This window comes from Cololabis saira, chromosome 8, assembly GCF_033807715.1.
Source record: "Cololabis saira isolate AMF1-May2022 chromosome 8, fColSai1.1, whole genome shotgun sequence".
Taxonomy (NCBI): domain Eukaryota; kingdom Metazoa; phylum Chordata; class Actinopteri; order Beloniformes; family Belonidae; genus Cololabis; species Cololabis saira.
The window spans coordinates 22118078-22137301 of record NC_084594.1 but is presented as its reverse complement, the minus strand read 5'-3'; the positions used below and the strand labels follow the sequence as shown (position 1 = coordinate 22137301).

General features: G+C 40.9%; 1 protein-coding gene across 4 annotated transcripts; it reads right to left on the bottom strand.

Annotated features, from left to right (window-relative positions):
* Positions 1–3553: 3553 nt before the first annotated feature.
* On the bottom strand, positions 3554–19216 carry eif4enif1 (eukaryotic translation initiation factor 4E nuclear import factor 1). Of its 4 annotated transcripts, none has more exons than XM_061727245.1 (19): positions 18725–19216; positions 17763–17889; positions 17604–17677; positions 17003–17130; positions 16467–16741; positions 14048–14246; positions 13759–13922; positions 13033–13171; positions 12602–12778; positions 8462–8733; positions 7772–7837; positions 7055–7235; positions 6777–6856; positions 5900–6036; positions 5704–5779; positions 5491–5611; positions 5089–5403; positions 4806–4964; positions 3554–4676 (listed from the first exon to the last, which is right to left on the bottom strand). In XM_061727245.1, the coding sequence occupies exons 1-19, from the start codon at positions 18760–18762 to the stop codon at positions 4489–4491; spliced, it is 2916 nt and encodes a 971-aa protein (XP_061583229.1). In that variant the 5' UTR covers positions 18763–19216; the 3' UTR covers positions 3554–4488. The 4 variants fall into 4 exon arrangements, with proteins under 4 accessions (XP_061583229.1, XP_061583230.1, XP_061583231.1 ...); XM_061727246.1 differs by having other exon boundaries at positions 7772–7834; XM_061727247.1 differs by having other exon boundaries at positions 8507–8733.
* Between the last annotated feature and the right edge of the window lie 8 nt (positions 19217–19224).

Below are 19224 nucleotides of genomic sequence, written 5' to 3'. Positions count from 1 at the left end.
TAGCAGTAGCAGGGGAAAAAAATGGCAGCCCCCCAGCTTCCTGTGAACTTTGACCCCCGCTTTCTTGTGCTGCGTTCCATTTACCTCTGATGCAAGTCGGAACTCGGAAATGGGAATGACGTCACAGCCGAGTTATCAGCGTTCCAGTTGCAAAGTAGGTAAACAAGTTTGTAGTTCGCATATACCCAGTACTCGAGTTGAGGGGGGATGGCATCCCCCCTGAAATAAAAATGGTCAAAATCATCCCCCCTGTAAAACTGCCATCCCCCCTTTCCATCACTTATGTCATTTCATCAATGAATGTGGTTTTACTGCTACTTCAACATTTAGAGTCATCACCAGAAAAATAACAGCAGAAAAATAACTTATTTGACAATTTTCATCTGTTTCAAGTAAATTTTCCCTTGAAATAAGTAGGAAAATCTGCCAGTGGGACAAGATTTATCTTCTCATTACAAGCAAAAAAATCTTGTTCCACTGGCAGATTTTTCTACTTATTTTAAGTGAAAATCTACTTGAAACAAGTTAAAATTGTTGTTTTTTCTAGTGATCAGTCTTGTTTTAAGTCTAATGAGATTTTTTTTACTAAAATGAGACATTTTAACTAGAAATAAGACAAATATTCTTGTTAAGATTTTGAGTTTTTGCAGAGATCCATTTTACTTATCCTGTGAAGGACAGAGGCACCTTGATAAGTTCAGAAAACTGTTTTTTATTGTTGTGTTTTGATGTAAGCCCAGTGGATATTTAAAGCTTACAGAAGGCTGCATTTAACTGCTGCTATGTCATTCCTGCAGTATTTCTGCAGGTGTTTTGGTCAGTGCTATTATTTGTAATATATTTTATTATTTGTAATCAGCACAAATTATCTGTCCCCATATGATAAAATCCACCATCCCCCCTGATTTTTTTTTACAACTCAAGTACTGCATATACCACATGAAAAATGTAAATTACACTATAGCAGCATATATATGCCGAACAATACTTGTATACGACTGATTTAGTGTGACCAAAACTAGAATGAAGTGCTACGAATTTTTACAGAGCTCTCTTCTACTGTTTACAGCCGGGGCAGCCATCTTGGAATGTGAACTCGGGGGTGGTGAAGCTTCTCCCACTTTCCCAGTGCGAAATCCCACTTCGAGGGGCGTTCCAGTTGAAAATTCCGACTGGGAACTGGGAAATCCCCACTTCCGAGGACAAATGGAACGCGGCATTGGAGGGGGGGGTGGGGGGTCGCTCTGTTGTTAAAATGTTTCTCAATTTGACTGGAAAATACACATTTTGTGTTATTGTGCCGTGGCTGTAATTGCCGTCACTTATGAGTAAAACAAGCCCCCGCGGGCGGGGGTCTTTGTGTCGGGAGGACCTGGATGTTAAGGCGCAGGTTTCTCTTCCTGCCTGTCAAAGCCCCTCCCCCAATAAAGGCTGATTTATGGTCCTGCGTTACACCGACGCAGAGCCGGTGTACGTCGCCGCGCCCCCTACGCCGTAACCCTACTGCGTAGATTTAACGCAGAACCATAATTCAGGTTTAACCCCCCCCCCAATTCTGGAAAGATGTATCCCGATTTATTATAGATAAAATTGACTCTGACTTCACTCTGTATTGGAAAAATGTATTGTTTGGTTTCATCAGTAATGCAAGAAACAAATCTAAAGAATCTTTTGTAATCAATTTAATAATTATTCTTGCAAAGTTTCATATTCATAAATCCAAATTCCGTCATTCAAAACCCCTTTTTTTAATTTTTGAGAATGAAACCAAACAATACTTGAGTTCCATCTCTGACTCAAATAACAAAAAAGCTGTCAAAACTGTTAATTTATGCTCTCTATTTGATGTGTTTGTTTAAAAATCCCCCTGGCTCCTGTGTTGTACTTTTATGTATTAATGACTGTTTTGTATCCTATGTCTGTTTATGTTTTTTGTAATATGAGAACTACTCAATAAAGCTTGTTTAAAAAAAAAAAAAAGGTTTAACCCCCCCCACCCCCCTCACTCATTCAAAACGCGTGCAAAAACAACAATGTATAAGCTGATTTACATACCATCTGGTTCCCTTTCAAAAGAAATCCAACTACTAAATGGCAAGTTGTTATAATAAAAAAAAAGTACATATAAACTCAATCATAATTTGTATAAACAATTTGACTGTTGCATTTTGGTGTTTAGGTTTATATTATTACTACTACTACCCGATCAAATATTAACCGCATGCATGATTCTCTCTCATGGTTGACAGTATTAAACAGGTTAGCTTTAAACACAACTGTAATGTTTAAGTCAGTCTTGATCAGTAAAACACCTGACTTTTTAAACGTATTGTTTTTAGAAGTACTGTGCATGACCATGACCAGCAAAGGTCAGCTGGAGGTACCTCACCCAAGAACAAATGCCTTATCACGATCTTATAGAGCAATAACCATGTAGAATAATCTGCCTCACTATCTCTGTTGTACAGAAAGTAAACAAGTATTTAAAAAGAAACTTAAATCTTATTTTAGATTATGTTGACTTGGCTGTATGTCGAATGGTTCAGTTTTGTGTTTAGTGCAAATTAATTTTAGGTTCATAAAAATTAAATGTTTGTCTTAAGTGTTTTAACAGATATTTTATAAAATTGTATTTGTAAATGTATGATGTGATTGTGGATGATGTGATTGACCGTTTTATATTTTTGTTCTTTGTGGACCCCAGGAAGACTAGTTGGTTACTACGGTACCAGCTAAACTACTGTCATTTATCAGACGCTTTTATCCAAAGCGACTTACATTTGAGAGAACACAAGCACAAAATCACATAGGAGGCTACAGCTGGAGAAATGCTGGTCAGACTGCTGAGTCCAGTTGGACACAGGTGCTGTCACGCCAGTGCTAGAATATATATATGAAAGCTATGTCTAAAAGTGCGTGCAGCTTACTAGATGCAGAAGTGCTCCTTAAAGAGCTGAGTCTTTAGCTTGCTCTTAAAAGTAGGTACAGACCCTGCGGCTCGGACAGAGTTTGGTAGGTCGTTCCACCATCGGGGAACTTCATCTGTATATTTGGGTCAATACATTACCATCTAATAAAACAAAAAACAAAAAAAAAAAAAAAAAAGCTTTTCACAATTCGAGTGTAAAGACTGAATTACCGTAGTAATTTTTCCTATTGAATAGATAGAAATAGAGTATCAAAAGTTAACCCATTCCATGCCACAGCTGATTGGCCAACACAGTTCAATACTGAACGTTGGGTTCAACATAAATTTAATGTACTCCAATCTATTCAGCTAGAATTTCCTCACTGCTTAATTGGAAGCATATTAACGCTTAAGACTATAATACCAGGGTCAAGAAATGTCACTGAAGATGGTTTCAAAGTCAAGTACTCATTAAATTATAACCTGGTATCTAGTTACGCTACACGCACACACAGGATTTAGGTTAAGTGGTCTTAATGTAGATAGGTCTGGCCCACATCACACCTCTACCTAAAATATATTGTTACTGATAGTTTAAATCATTGAAGGAAAAAAGTTGCCAAGTTAAATTTATATACATAGACCGTCTCTCACACTCATTTCACAGTACATCAAGTAATTTAAGTTTCAGGGCTATAAATCTGATTACCAACAGTTTTGGAAGTTATGAAATGTACATTGGGAAAGATTTTCAAATACTTTTCCGATCCATTTTTTTGTGCAGTACGTTTTAGATTAAAAAGAGCCTTCAAAGCCATCTCCAATAAGAGCTCGCTAACAGGTGCTGAATACAAAATAATTTAAAAACCCAAGCATTTTACTCAAGATTTTTTATTTAATCTGTGCTTTTTATAACTTAATAGCACACAAACAACCCCAACCACCCTCAAAACTGAATGTGAGCAATTCTGCCCCCCTTAGTGATACATTGAGATGATACAATTGGGGGGGAGGGGGGCACCCAAAAAAAAAAACCCAACCACAAAAAAGGCACAACCATCTTGCTGCACCCCCAGGCTTGCCCCATTATGCTTTGCCTCCTTAAAAAGGAGAGGAGAAAAAAAAAAAAAAAAAAAAAAGACTGGAAATTATATTATTCACATCAATACCACCAACACTGGCCATTTTTCCCCTACATTGGGTGTTACGGTGGACTCAACATATGCTCCCAGCTCTTGGTGATCTTGTGTCATTTTACTTGAGCTGCAACTCAGATTCCCCTTCCCAGGAAAGGAGGGGGAGGAAAAGAAAAAAGGCTATTTACACAGAATATTATTTTATCATCTGTACATCTAATACAAAAAAAAAATAAAAAAATAAACAACCCTTGCCTCTTTGAAAGCAGTGACTAAAGATGGATGAAAAAGCATGGCATGGGTACAATATCCTGTCCACGATCTTTAGTCTTTCAAATTATAGTTCACATTTTCATGGCAAACGGGAGATGGAGATGGAGCTGAGCAGAAGGAAGGGGAGGAAAGGAAATAATAATCTCACTTTAGAGCACAGCTAATATTGTCTTATGGCCGAAACTCCAATTCATCTACACTGATGACTTTGGCTGGCATGGAAGGCAGTGGCTGCTCCAGCACATCTGATCCAAACCACTTGGAGAGTCCTAGAGGGGGGCTACCCCTATGTCGCTGGGAGCCGTTTATCCGGTGGGAGCCCTGGTTCTGTGACTGAGTGCCTTGGATGCCAGGGTGTACTGCAGGGGAGGAGCAGAGGGGAAGTTGATGCATAAGCCGACTCTGGATTCTGAAATACTTATTCTACATACAGATTAGATGTCACACACACACACACACACACACAATGTATAGTAACAGTCACTTACTTGGTCTTTGCTGCTGCATAACTGCCAACTGCATCTGAGTATTGGCTCTGGGAGGTAGAAGTGGATGCCCTGTTGCACTTATAGGGTAGAGGGGCTGTCCAAGCAGGGTAGGAGGCAAGCCTTGAAGTTGTGCAAGGTCCACATGTGGTGGAAATATACCTTGTGGGTAATATTTAAAACATAATATATAATCAAGGTCCACGTTTATCTACTTGGAAAGCTCAACAGTAACAGTCAAGCATGCCCATTCTCTCACACACACACGGCAAAAATGAGATCTAACCTGCTTGCACAAGAGCAGGCCCAATTTGTTGAGGCTGGATCCCTTGTGCCAGCATTCGCTGAACCACACTGGGATGGAGTTGAGGAGGTGCACGCATCATGGGTACATGAGGTATCAGTGGGACTGGGTAGACAGGACGAGGAAAAGATGAAGATGATCCTGGTGGTACCATGGGGGCTGCATGGTGTCCAGTGGACCCAGGCCTGAGACGCTCTTGATCCTTGCTTTGCAAAGTGTGTGAGTTGGCCTTTATTCCTCCTGACTGGGTAAGATTTCCATCCATCTCTTCATGGAATAGATTTGGAGAGCCGTTGCCTGTAATGAAAGAAGCCACATTTCAGCATTGCAGTCATGTTGCACTGGCACTGAAGTTATTCATGTAGACTGATTAAAATACTTTACCGTCTTGTGAGTGTGCTGCTGCCTCGTCCTTCGTCTCAGAATGACTTGGTTCATCTTTGCTCTTCTCTTTCGTTGCATACATTTTGCGTATCACAGATGTGGGTGTAAATGATGGAGACAACTGGCATTGGAGAATATTAGTCAAAAGCAAGTCTACAAGGTAGAAACATTATGGGAAGAGAAGGGGGAAAGGGCAGTAAAGTTTTTGCTCACCATGCTGGTAACAGTATTTCCAGGGGAGTTTCTCCCACCAGGCTGGGGTCCAGGGGAACGATTGACACGCTGTGGTCTGTTGAACACAAACAAGTAGATGCCTACCAAATCTTCTCATATTTGAAAGTCAGGAGATGGATTCAATGGACAACCACATATACAAAGATGGTGGAATCCATACACACAAAATACAGACCTATTTCGAAAAGCCCTGTCCTGTGGCAGCTTGTTGTAGTTCGACTGAAAAGAGTGGTGGGCATGTAAAGCGAGGTCCTGCTGGAAAGCCAAAACTTCTAGGTCAGCCTGAGTTACAGGTACAGACAGCACATTCATCTGGGGGGACAACAACAACAAAAAATAAATCTCAAGATACCCTCCTACATGACACACACTTAAGTAGCTTGTTATTTTGTGGAAGTGCGTTTCCGCCATGTAGGGAATAAAAAAAAAACAAAAACCCTAAAAAGGATTAGTTAGTGCGAGATACTGTCTCATGGAGACAAATAGGCTATGCCCCATGTCCAGGTCATTCAAGATGGATTCCATTATTGAGAAGTACTTTAAATATGTTTTTTAAAACTGAAATTGTTCAACTTTTACATCAGGAGCCCAACATTTAAATAAGCCACAAGACTTGGAGAACTTTACAATGTTTTGTTGCACCTAAGCCAAAGGAGGTGCTTTTGTAAAGTTATCTAAAGTACTTCTCAATAACAGACCATCTTGAATGACCTGGACATAGGGGAATAGCCCATTTGTCTCATAATAATATCTTGCACCAATTAACCCCCCCGTGGCAGAAACAGGCTTTCTATAGTATATGGTGCCAGTCTGACTTTACAGAAATGTTAGTTGTGCAAGATATTTTAAAATAAGACTTTTCAAACTAAAAGGCCTTCCTTTAAGGTTTTGTTTGAGTTGCCTTATTCAAGGTACTCCAGTTTGACAGGGACACGAGCTGTGACACCTAGACAGGTTGCACCTTTTTTTTTTTTTTTTTTTAAGTTTAATGACAACATAATTATTTTTTGTTATGCTTATTAGACTACTAACAGAGCAACTTGATACATTACCTGTTGCTGTGCAGGGCTGATAGACCTGTGTACCTCAGAAAACTGTTCTGGCAGCATGGACGGAGGACCAATAGGAAACCCTGGAGTCACAGGGAGAAATATGATCCAAACAAGTCCATTATCTCAATACAAACTACAATAGAAATATCATGGATCAACTTTTAACTTCCAAGATTCCTGGGAGACCAACTGTACAATAATTTGTTTAAATATTCTAAAATAAAGAGTATACATACAACATTCATGGCAAGGTGTGCATCTCTCTTCATTTAGCTCACCTGCTGATGGTGGCAACCTGTTCCTGAAATACTCAGGGGAGCTTGCCCTCTGTGGGAAGAGAGGCGGTGAAGGGCCCTTATGTAGTAAGCCATGTAAATGGGAACCAGTTACTGGAGCTTCAGAAGGGGCCAACAGACTGCTTATGTGTGCTGAGGAATCACTACAGCCTCCCAGAAGATCCTACAGAGGGAGGGGGGGGGGAAAAAAAAAAATCTCCTTGTTTGCAGTGAAAAATAGATAGTTATTTGGCAATATGAGTCACACTTTGCTATGACATGCAACAGTGATTTGGAGAGACTTTGGCCTCTATGTTTCGTACATCCTGGGCACTTCAGCTTCATCCATGTTTACATACAGGAATTGGCTCAACCTCACAGCATTATCCAAGTTAGTCCAACAGTGAGAAGTTTGGTCTAGTTTGAATTCAGTTAAGAGTTTCAAAAAAACACACAGAAACAATTTAACTTGAACTAATGCAATAATTAGATATAAAGTTCAGGCAAAGTGCTCAACTTTGAATCTTTGCCCCCCCCCCAAAAAAGGGAGTTGCATTGATGTGACCATGTAGTCCAAAGTGGGACTAGCTCTAAACCAGCAAGTGCTTCAAATTGTTCGGGGGGGGTGGGGGAACACATGAGAACAGAATGATCTTTGAAGAAATCTAGGTGATCCTCAACATTTAAGAGCATGTGAGAGAAAACAGTCATCATACACACCTGGAATATGTTTTTCTGCTGCCGAGTATCAGACAATGTTACCACACCTTGGTCTGGAGGTTTCTGCTTTATATGAAGAGAGGAAGGGGGACAAAGACAATGTGATAAAAATTAACTTAAACTGTTAAAATCACCACAGTAGGCATCCCTGTATTGTATAGTCAGGAGGCTAACTTCTCATCCATTTTAATGCATAAAATTTATATGTTATACATGTAATTTATATGAATTTTGGCATTGTCAGAACTACAATCCAGCTCAAAACCTCCCAAACTGCAACACAGCAAGCTTACTGAGATGGGTATATAAACATATGAGTTCAAGTCATTGTCCCTCATGCAAGTTGCTAATGAATTTATATTAATGCAAGTTTCCCAATGATCCTTCATCCAACGACCATTATTGTGGTTCTCAACTCAAGTTTCTAAAGTAGATGCGTTTTTTTGGCACAGACTTGCACAAAGGACCGTTTTCAAACGTTAAGCAGCTTTTCAGAAATAACCAAAACCTTAAAGACAAATTTATGCCCATCACATTTCATGTCGACAAAAACAAAAACGTTGTCTGGCTCTAGTTTAAAAGATTGGATGTAGCATCACAGGGCCAGATTTTACCCTTTCCACAGCAGCATGCAAAGTGTGTATCCAGTGGACATCTGGGGCAACAGAAAAGAGTCACAAAAGTACTTACATTTTTTGTGTTGGGTTTGGGGTGAGTTGGCAGAGTTCCACTTGCCTTCATGCTGTTGACCAGTTTGTTAAAAGCTGACATGTCTGTGTCTCGCGAGTGTGGTCTGCTACTAGAGCCACCAGTCAAAGCCTCCTCCAAATGCTCAGCCATAAAGGGGGTACTGTTTCCTCTCTGTGGAGGAGACACCTTCCGCACATATGGTTCTGGACCAAGTTTCATTCCTTTCATCCCACCCTCCACTTCTTCCAAAGAGAGCACCGCCCCACAATTAGCTAGAAGAAAAGCATAAATAGAAACCACACTGTAATAATCAAAGTGATAAGCTAAGAGCAGCACACAAGGATTCTTTTTTAGCTCAATGAGGCACCCCATAAAAGTGTGATGGTTAAGTCACATAAGGACCCGTTTACACGTAGCAAAAACGGTGGTGTTTTCAAAACGAAGCAGTTCTGAAAACTGCGGCCAAGGTGGAGATTTGCCAAAACCCTGTGCTCACGTTTGCTTCTAAACAGAGAGAAACGGACATTTAGGCTTCAGAACATCACATTATGCGACAGAAACGTCACCAGCGTCATGTGTGCGACCTGTGTTTACAATTCGTTTGGCCACCGTCAATATTTTCTTGTATTTTACCCGTCTTATACTCTAAAGTCACACCTAAAAGTAACTCCACTTCTGTCACTCCAAACGAAAGACACTCGTTCCATCTTCGAAGTGACACGTGTCGTTTGACGTTTCTTTCCCAGGATTCCGATTGGCTAGCATGACAATATGCTTCTCGTTACACTGCCCCCTGTAGGTTTGGCAGTTACCTTGCAAAGAAATGATTTAAGTGCCATATTCTGCTTAATTTTTTCAAGTCTGAATCTTAAAGCCTCAATACCAAAGCCTATTTAAATGGCTGTTTAATCTTCAGGTGCAGATATCTACACCTCCAGATTACATCACCGCTCTGCCTTCATCAACAGAAAATCTACATATGTACTTATGACTCAAAAGTATTTGCTAAGAGTACATCTAGATTTCTAGACTACTCCACTGCAGCTCTGAGTCAAAATCATGGTTGACGTGACAGTGCCAGCTATATAGTTGGAGCAAAGTTGACCAAAACGGGTGTCTACATGGTGTAATTACAGGACATAATGTGGCAAAAACCCTTTCCCTTGCGCAAAAAGGTGGCGCTATGGAGTTCACCCAAGATATCCACTTGTTCAGCACGGAAGCATCAAATGTATGAATTTTGGTTCAGATTGGACAGCAAATGGGCAAGTTGGAACAACTTTTCCCACTCATGGCAAAGCGTATAGTCTCTGATGAAAACTAAATTTTTATGTCGTGATTTGCCTCATCAACTTCTTAAACATGGATTTGACATCTCTAACCATCATCATGTCAGAACAGCAAGTAACTTCTTGTTGCCACTAGGAAGTGCCACGAAAACCATTCTGGATCTGTTCATAGCTGGACTCATATACAGGGCATTTGAGACCTCTGGGACTCTGCAGGACTGAGTAAAGCCTGAATTATGGTTCTGCGTCAAACCAACGCAGAGCACACGCCGTAGCGCCGTCGTGAACCCTTCGGACTTCTCCGTCACGCCATTTCGCCGCGGTGCAGTACCCCCCGGGACTGCTAATTCGTGATCTTTTCCTGAATGGTTTATCCAGCTTTTTCCGGTCACAGTGAATCAAAGAGATAATGACAACTATTGTGCAAAACACCAAAATGCACAAAAAAAAAAAAAAAAAAAAAAAAAAAAAAAACACCATACACGAAGAAAAGAGCGCTGAAAGTTCCCGACTGCTTCAAACCGGAAATGCGTTGCTTCCAAGCAAACCAATCACAGCCCTCTCCGTCTGCGTCGCGTAGTTACAATTTTCGGGAGGTGCACGTCAGTGACGGCGTATGGTACACGTCGACGCGGAACACGCCGTAGGCACGGCGACGTTTTGACGCAGAACCATAACTCAAGCTTAAGAGCGAGTTGAATTTTTATGACGAACGTCAAATTTTGCCACATCACAGGAGAGTCCCTGGATGAAAACTCAAAGCCATTAGATGAAACACAAATATGAAGTTGATCCAATGAATTCTCTGGGTGTGAGTTCATTTGAATACAAAGTCTGCAAATCTCCAAAAAAAAAGAGACTTTTCCGTGCATGTAGGCAGAACTCATAGGAGGGGCTTATTTTATTTTTTAAAAGGGGACCTTTTATGGCATCTAATACTTATTTTAAACAGGCCTTGAATGTCTTAAAAACAAGCTTAATTTTTTTTGCTAATTAGAAATGCAGCCTCTGAGCCATGTCTTTAGCATCCCATTCTCTAACCTCATTATCTATGCGGGATTCTGAGTGGGCGGGGAGGCTATGATAATGAGGCACTGTGCTGATTGTTACGCAATGACTGGAGCAGAATCTGAATGGCTCGTAGAAGCCACATCACACTGGATGGCTCATCTGGGCAGCTGTACAGATACTGCAGAATTTGGTTTCTTTCCTCCTTCTGAGTTGGCAGGCTGAGGAGAGACCACTTTATATGTTAAAGCAAGAGAAAACGTGTTTTTCATAATAGGTCCTCTTTAAGTTTAAGGTGGCGCTAATCGAGCCATTTTTTCATGGCCCTTTGACGCACCATTAAAATTTTAACCAGATCTGATGGGTCCACACAATTTGGTAAGTCTTGAGTACGGCAAAGCTCTGAAAAACAGCCAGTGTGGAAAAACACAAGTAGAATGCTCCACGAGTACTTTTAATAGCATCGAAATTGCACCGGAGCTGCCAGACCTCCAATATCCTGACATCTACCCTTCGTCCAACTACGGGGATCATCAAAAAGTACAAAAGCCTGGAGGGGTATAAACGGACGTTAAGCCGTGGATTATGATCAACATTCATATTTGGAATCTTTCAGCCCTTTGATCATAACTGAAAAGGTAAGAGGCACTTCATTTAATTAACAAAAAGGTGCTAAATTAAAAAAAAAAAAAAAAAAAAGGCACAACAACACAGTCATTGTAGGCTAAGGGAATCAGCATGTTAATTAGAATCAAAATGTTAAGATTTTTCACTGTGTAAATGAAAAATGTAAAACGCAGCACCTCGAGTCATTCACAAAGACCCTCATCAGAAGACTTATGGCACTTTTCCACTAGTCTCGCTTCAGCCCGGCGCGGCTCCACCCGTGTGTTTTTCCACAGCCAGGGGAGAAGTGGGGGGGGGTGGGGTGAAGCGGCTGTGACGTACTCGATTGCGCAGCACCTTTGTTTGTGTCGGCGCAGATGAGAAATCAGCTGGAGCCGCGAGCGGCTGAGAAAAAAAACAGCCCGTCTACATCCCTTTTTTAATTTTCTCGACAGCCTCCAGGTTTATGAACTGATCTGATGTTCTGAAATGATCTGAAATGATCTGCACCTCAGAGTTGGATCACCAAACAGACGTTTGTGCTGTATAATAAAATCGCCGCGAGTCGCCTTGCGCTGACTCCCGCTTCCTGATTCAAACGTTTGACGGCCCCGCCCCCGACCAATCACTGGCGAGGAGGGTGGTGACCTCAGAAATAGTCCCGGCTCAGCCCGCATTAGAACCTCGCTCGAATGGTTACAGAAAAATGTATCGGCTTGGAGCGGCTCTACCCGTCTCAGCCCTAATGCAAAAGCGCAAAACGGGTAGAACCGAGCTGAGGTGGTACTAGTGCAAAAGGGCCAATAGATAGTGGTCAGAAAGGACGGTGTTGTGCTTGGAGCCCACTGCAACTGTACAGCTGGATTCTCATGTGTCAGCTGTCATGGTTGAGCGCTTCATGGCATAAATCCATTTCTTGCCTTTTTGGATCTTTACAAATCAAAATTTATAAGAGAACTCGCTTTTGCTGTTCCATGGCATATTTAAGTCCCATTTGAATGCTCCTTGACAAAAGTGGTCCTTGACAATAGGTCAATTACAGAAGAGTCAGGACTGTAAATCAAAGTCTAACTGAACCTTTCAAAAGGCAATGTTTAGACCCAACACAATACAGTGGTGTTTTGTTAGGTGAGTCACAGAGAATCTTAGAAAATGTGTTATGTAGAGTTGTGACAAGTGCATCATGAGTAAGGGACACCCAATGTAACTGGAAATATATTGCTGATGTAGCACTCACTGCTTTCCCGTAGCCGAGCTTTGTTGACCGACAGTGTGGACAGAAGGGGCTTCAGGTCTATTTTGGCCTTGTGCAGCAGCTCCAAGATGTCCACTTTTTCTTTGCACTCAGATGACTGAATAGGTGTGAAGTATGAGGCTGGGCCTAGATTGGGTGATGTCGAGCGTGGCTCAAACACTTAAAAGAAAAACAGTTGAAGTTTAAATTCAATGCATTTATATGATTTGAGATTTAGGACAATGAGTCTCCATTTAACGTAATCCTCAATATTCTGATGGTCGATCACAAACTTTGGGAATTTATATGAAACTTATTTAAACATTTCTGTCTTGTAACGTACTCATTCATATGCACCATCAATTAGATTGATTACTATACTTTAGGAAAAAAAAATAAATATAAAAACAACTTACAAAATCTAAATGGCTTACCTGCAAGTTTTTCCAGCTCCTCATGAGGAGTGGATCTCAAACTGCTCGACTGACTGCCTGATGGGCTCATGTTACTGGAGAACCACTGACTGAAACGGCTTGCTGATACAGGGCCCTCTCCCAAGACATCCTCTATCATCTGTAAGAAACGGTAGCCCGTGAGTAAAAAAACAAAAATAAAATAAAGTTAAAAAAATAATCTGCAGAACAGCTGCAATAGCAAAAGGTGACACTTACTTTTAGAGTGCTTTCCATCACTTAAAGCACAAAATGTGCAAGCTGTGTTACCGAATGCACAACGGTTTGGCATTGATTTGATTCATTACTACAAGCCAGGTTCACAGAAGCCTAACTTACTAAGCTCTCCAAATACTGTCAGGCTCCAAACAAGATATGATGGGCATACATTTGGATATTTGACACCTCTTAAACCTTCCCCTTACTCCATGCAAGAGCCCACAGAACAGAATACCCATGTGACATGCAATCAATGCAAATGAGATGAAGCCAGTGCAACGATGGCAATGTTGTGCTGGCATAAAGTATGTGTACACTTAAATTTAAAAAAATCAAAAGTTTAATAAAAACATTTGAAGTCTGTATGTGCAGGTTGCATAAGGCAATTGAAACCACCACAACATGAAGGAGGTGGTACAACACATTATTGAGACCCAGTCTGTGATAGTCACAAATAAAATAAATCACCATGTGCCCACCAGTACTTACAGAAGCCAGTCCAGGCATAGTTTTCTCTAGGTTGAAAAATTCATTGAAGTCAAAGTCTCCAGTTGCCTGCTCTGGTAAAACATCAGGGTGGGGAACTTCCTGGTCTGCTGTAGACTGCAAACCAACATCTTGCTCCTCAGCTAATCCACCATTACATTCCACAGCTGAGAACACAGGACAACATGCTTTTACAAACTTTATACATAATTTGTCATAAAAGCATACCATCCCAATGGCATACTGCAACGCAGAATTTTGCTGCATCTAAAAAGATACATACAACCCATACCTTCTTTCACAGATTCTGTGCGCTTCCTTGATCGCTTGTTTCTGCGTCTATCATCTTCCAGGATTTTGTCATCAAATCCAGTCAGCTCAATTGTCTCAGACTGGCTAGTGGGACCAGCTGAAAACCACTCTGGTTCCTCTTCTGCATACGAGTCGTTTCTTCTCCTCTCACTAAACACTCGTTTGTCAGTGAAATCTCTCTGCAAATCAATTCATTAAACAGTGTCACCGCTAATAAGATGTTAAACGTAGGTTCTGTAGCATGTTAACATTCAAATTAAACCAATACTAAAGGAAAACTGATGTTAAACACTTAAAACAAGCAAGGCGTCATTTGAATTAGAGTTCTGTTCTAAGATACTGGATATATTTACAAAAAAAAAAAAAAAAAAAAGGGGGGGGGGGGGGGGGGGGGCCTGACTCGGGCCCCGTTTACACGGAGCAAAACCGGAGGCGTTTTCATGCGTTTACACGAAAACGGAGCGCCAAGTCACCAAAAACGATCATTTCTGAAAACTCCGGCCAAAGTGGAGATTTTCAAAAACTCAGTTTTCACGTTTGCGTCTAAACAGAGGAAAACGGAGATTTAGGCTTCAGAACGTCACATTATGCAACAGAAACGTCACCAGCGTCATGTGTGCGACCTGTGTTTACAATTAGTTTGGTCACTGTCAATATTTTCTTGTATTTTACCCGTTTTATATTCTAAAGTCACTTAAAAGTAACTCCACTTCTCTGTCACTCCAAACGAAAGACTGTCATTCCGTCTTGGAAGTAAAGCCTGAATTATGGTCCCGCGTTAAATCTAAGCAGAGCCTACGGCGTAGGGTACGCGGCGACGCGCACCCTACGGTGTAGGGCTGCGTCGATAACGCGGCAGCTCCGTGGCGGGACACGGGGGGGACTCGGGTTCGTTAACTGCGACGCGCCTGCCGGGGAAGCTGCACCGCGGAGGCGCAGCTTCCCCGGGAGCCGCAGATGATCTACAGGTTTGGAATGCTTATCAATGTGGTCGAAAACGCAGATCTTCGGTTATGTGTGGAAGGGTTTTTTTTTTGTTTTTTTTTTAAACGATGTAATGTGGATACAAATTATTTTATAAACGGAGGGGGGGGAAATAGTCGGTTTTAAAAATACCCGGCTATGTGTGGACGAGGTCTCAGCCTTAACTGGAAGACACGTGTCATTTGTTGATGTTTTTTCCAGGATTCTGATTGGCTGGCATGAGGTTAACAGCTTATTTATGCGGATTTGTGTAAACGAAGAGGTTTTGAAAACGATCTTGTGTAAACGATGGAATTTTTCAAAACGTAGAGGGAAATATCCATTTTTGTAAATACCCGGCTATGTGTAAACGGGGCCCCAATTTGACTCCAACTATCAATCTGAAGCCCCTTTCACACAGCCAGTTCGAGGCGGGAACGTTGCGCCTTTAAGCCGCCTCGCTGTTCTGTGTGAAAGTCACGGAGGCGGAATGGGGGGGCCAAGTGGCCCCACCAATAAGCCGGCAGCGGAGGTAGTCACAGAGCCGAAACGGGGTCTGTGTGAATGACACAGCCGGCATGCCGGCATGCCACTAGACGCTGACGCTGTCGTCACGCCTCTGATTGCGGAACGCCGGCATGCTGTGTGAATTTACAGACGGGAGCGGCGTTATGCCGGCGTTGTATGGTTCTGTGTGAACCAACAAAGGCGGCGTATTGGCAGGACTTCTTTACACCAATATTGCGGAATCTCTGTGTGAAAGGGGCTTGAGAAACATTTGCCACTGCAGATGTTATTTTTCTACTATTCAATTGAGGTTGTGTTAACAAAAAGGCTACCTTTGTAAGGTGGCCTAAGTCAGCCAATAGCATGTAGTTGTTCATTAGCAGAATCCTCTGTTCCTCTAAAACCCAGCACAGGAAGTAAAAGTACTGCTTTACAACTGTCACCAGATGGAGAAGCAGTGGCTTAAGTTGCTGGATAGTGTGACCCATCAAGTATTTGCATCTCAATGGCAACAGTAATGATGAATTCCCCACAGAAACCCATAGCAAATACAGAAAACTCTAGAACTCATTGCCCTTGATGACCAGGCTGTCAGTCAGAAAATTTTAGATTTTGCTACCTAACTGAACATCTAGGTTTTCAGTACAGTTTCCCAGGTCAGAAAACAATCCTCTTCAAAGGATTTAGAGACTGATCATATTTTATACTAGCTAAAGATTCAGGCAATTTTTATTTGTATATTAAAAAAAAAAAAAAAAGACTAGTAGTTTAAGGCTATTTAAAATCTAAAAATTATACATTTATTTATAAATAAGTGTGGGCATCAGAACCAACCAAGGTTTAAAAAACAAAACAAAAAACACAACACTTCTACAGCATACCACTACAGGATACGCAATACAGGCTGAATAAGCTCAAAGAACACCAACCCTGAATCTTTTATCCTTAAAGTCTCTCTCACGTTCCCGCTCCTTCTCTGAACGGGCTTCTCTCTCAAAAGCACGAGCAGCAATAATACGTCCACTCCCAATTTTTCCAGCCCTTCCTAGTCGGAGAGTCTCATTTTCCTTATTTTCCAGGGGGCTGATGGGACGACGAATGTGAGATGGAGGCAGAGCATTGCCTTGACATCCACCTCCAAAACTTCGTCGCTGTGGACTCAGTACAACCTCATAGTCGTCCTCCTTTAACCGCTCACGGGGATCTGAATACATTCAGAATATGGGCTTGGTTAAAGATGCTGTTGCATAAAAATCACATTACTCTTGTCTTGTTGAAGCTAAGTTGATTTCATTTTTCTAAAAGAAAAAGTCTTGTTCCATCTTCAATGATTGTGAGCAAAAATATAAGTTCCTTTTAGGTAATAGCTCCACCTTTTTTGCACAGCAATAAGACATCCTGCATATAACTTTAGCACAAGATTTAAAATACAGATTGTACAGCACTCTTGTGATTAGTCATTTACCTGGGATTCTTCGTTTTAAAGGAACTCTATCATCCATGTAGTCCTTTTTAAAGCTTTCCACTGGAGAGCCTCGATCTGATGAGGGGTACAATGAGGCATGCCACTTTTCGGGGTCCCACACACCATCACTGAATTTAATAACATCAAAAGATGACAAGAAATATATTACATTCAAGTAATATTTCATATGTATGTGCATTAGAAAAGTACAACCTAGAGGTGTATAATTTGGCAATGTTGGAAAAATGGTCAATCTGGCATATATTTTCATATTGCAACTAGCATTGTTGGAAAAAGCTCTCCAAACTCTACATCAAAGCTGGCTGTTGGTGATGTTAGGATATAATACTCAAAAGAGCAATCAACACTGTAAACATTAATTCAAATAAAACACAGCAGCCACCAAATATCTAAAAAAAAAAAAAAAAAGATAGGTACATCAAAGTGACTCCCTGAAGAAAAGCAATAGTGGTATGCAAGCAAACTGGTTCAAACATTGTCCTGTCATAGTAGTAGTATTTTACCCCCTACATGAAAAACTCTTATTGCATTTGTTTACTTATGCAATGCACCTTTGAAATATCTGGATACATGTTCTTACCTGTCATATTTATCTGAGAGACATTCAGGTCTTTCATTGGAAATGGGCAATTCTTTGATCTCCAGAAGCTCTTCCTGTATAGGAAGGAGAGTTACTGATGAGTTAAGAAATGTTGTATGACCTGAGAGAGAGAGGGAGATAGATAATGTTTCTCATCACCTTGGTGTATCTGTATGGAGCTGTAGCCAATAGCTGTTGCTTGGGGTGACCAACAGCTGCATCGCCATCCTTCTGTTGTTCAGGAGCATCTTTCTCCATGACTGATTGCTGACAAAAAATGTATTTCCTGTTGAAAGGAAAGCTGCACTTAAGTTAAACTTACACCACATTTAGAACACCCCTTACAACATTCAGCTTATAGCCTTAACAACGCTGGACTAATGTATGAAAGCTGAGTGGGGGACTCAGCTGCCGGGGGATCTGAAAACGTGCTCAAGTAACAAGTTTAGAAAAAAACAGTTTAGTAACACAAACACGGACAATTAAGCAAGACAGAAAATTACACCCAAAAAGGACTAAAAAATGCAAGCAATAGACTCATAAAAAAAACAAAAAAAAAGACTCACGGGGACAGCATTGACAATGCTGCAAACCAATTAGCGAGTTAATTGAAAACAACCTACGGCCTGTGGCACGTGATGAGACTTGTTAATTTCATGAATTACAAAGTGTTGCCGGCAATTAACCAATTGACGGTGGTGTCTTAGAGAGAAACAATTAAAAGCAAAACAGTAATAAAACAGCTTGTATAAAATGTTTCCTAAACAACGTTTTTTTTTTGTTTTTTTTGAAAAGTCAGACGTCACAATTAGTGAAAACACATTCAGGTGTTCCCAAGGCAGGTAGTAATGTACATTAACAAGAGTAATAATAAACAATTAAACAAATGTAGTATATCATGGCATGACGTTATTAATAGAAAAGACTACAACAGCTGAGTGAATTGAGATTGACGAATAATGCAGCATTAGAAATCCAGAAAGAGTAACAAGGGAACATAAAACTGACCCTAATGTGACATATTTTAAAATGCTTTAACATAAAGTGCAACAGACTGAATAAAATAAGTATTAGACAGACATAATGAAATATTAAACAATGTTTCTTAAGAGTCCTTTTACCTTGAAGTCGAAAACAAATCCGCTAACAATAAGCACATAGATTGGTGGAGGTTTAGCTGAAAGAGGTAGCGTCTCTCAGGTATTTCTGCACTAGAATAGTAATATAAACACTGCACCAACGGGTAAACCACTCAAACCTATAAAATATACACCAGTTACTCACGTAGTCAGTTTAAATGATGCAGGAATACCAGCTGCTCAGAGCAGAGCAGCTGCAGCTCACGCTAGTTAGCTCGCTAGCCTAGCTCCTCTCGCTAGCTCACTAACTAGCAGGGGACCGGGGATAAATCCCTCCCCGCGAGTACCAAACTGCAAGCCGGTTGAGTTGTTGTAATGGTTTCAGTTAAGACACACTGTAATGGGGAAACTTAACACAATAACACAAGTCCAGATAACAAATTAAGTCACACGGAAACTGTTATCTCAAATTATTGTCTCCTCTTTCTATTTTTTCTAAGTCGTAGCAGCAATTTTCCTACGATCACCGCTTTAAGCAGGTC

Bases quoted from the DNA above. Each gene is read 5' to 3' on its own strand.
- eif4enif1 (XM_061727245.1), bottom strand. From the start codon at position 18,762: ATGTGCTTATTGTTAGCGGATTTGTTTTCGACTTCAAG. The intron at 7,838-8,461 runs GTAAGTACTTTT...CTTCATATAAAG, and splicing joins CCAAACCCAACACAAAAAAT to CAGAAACCTCCAGACCAAGG. The intron at 5,780-5,899 runs GTCTGTATTTTG...TGTGTTCAACAG, and splicing joins GACAGGGCTTTTCGAAATAG to ACCACAGCGTGTCAATCGTT.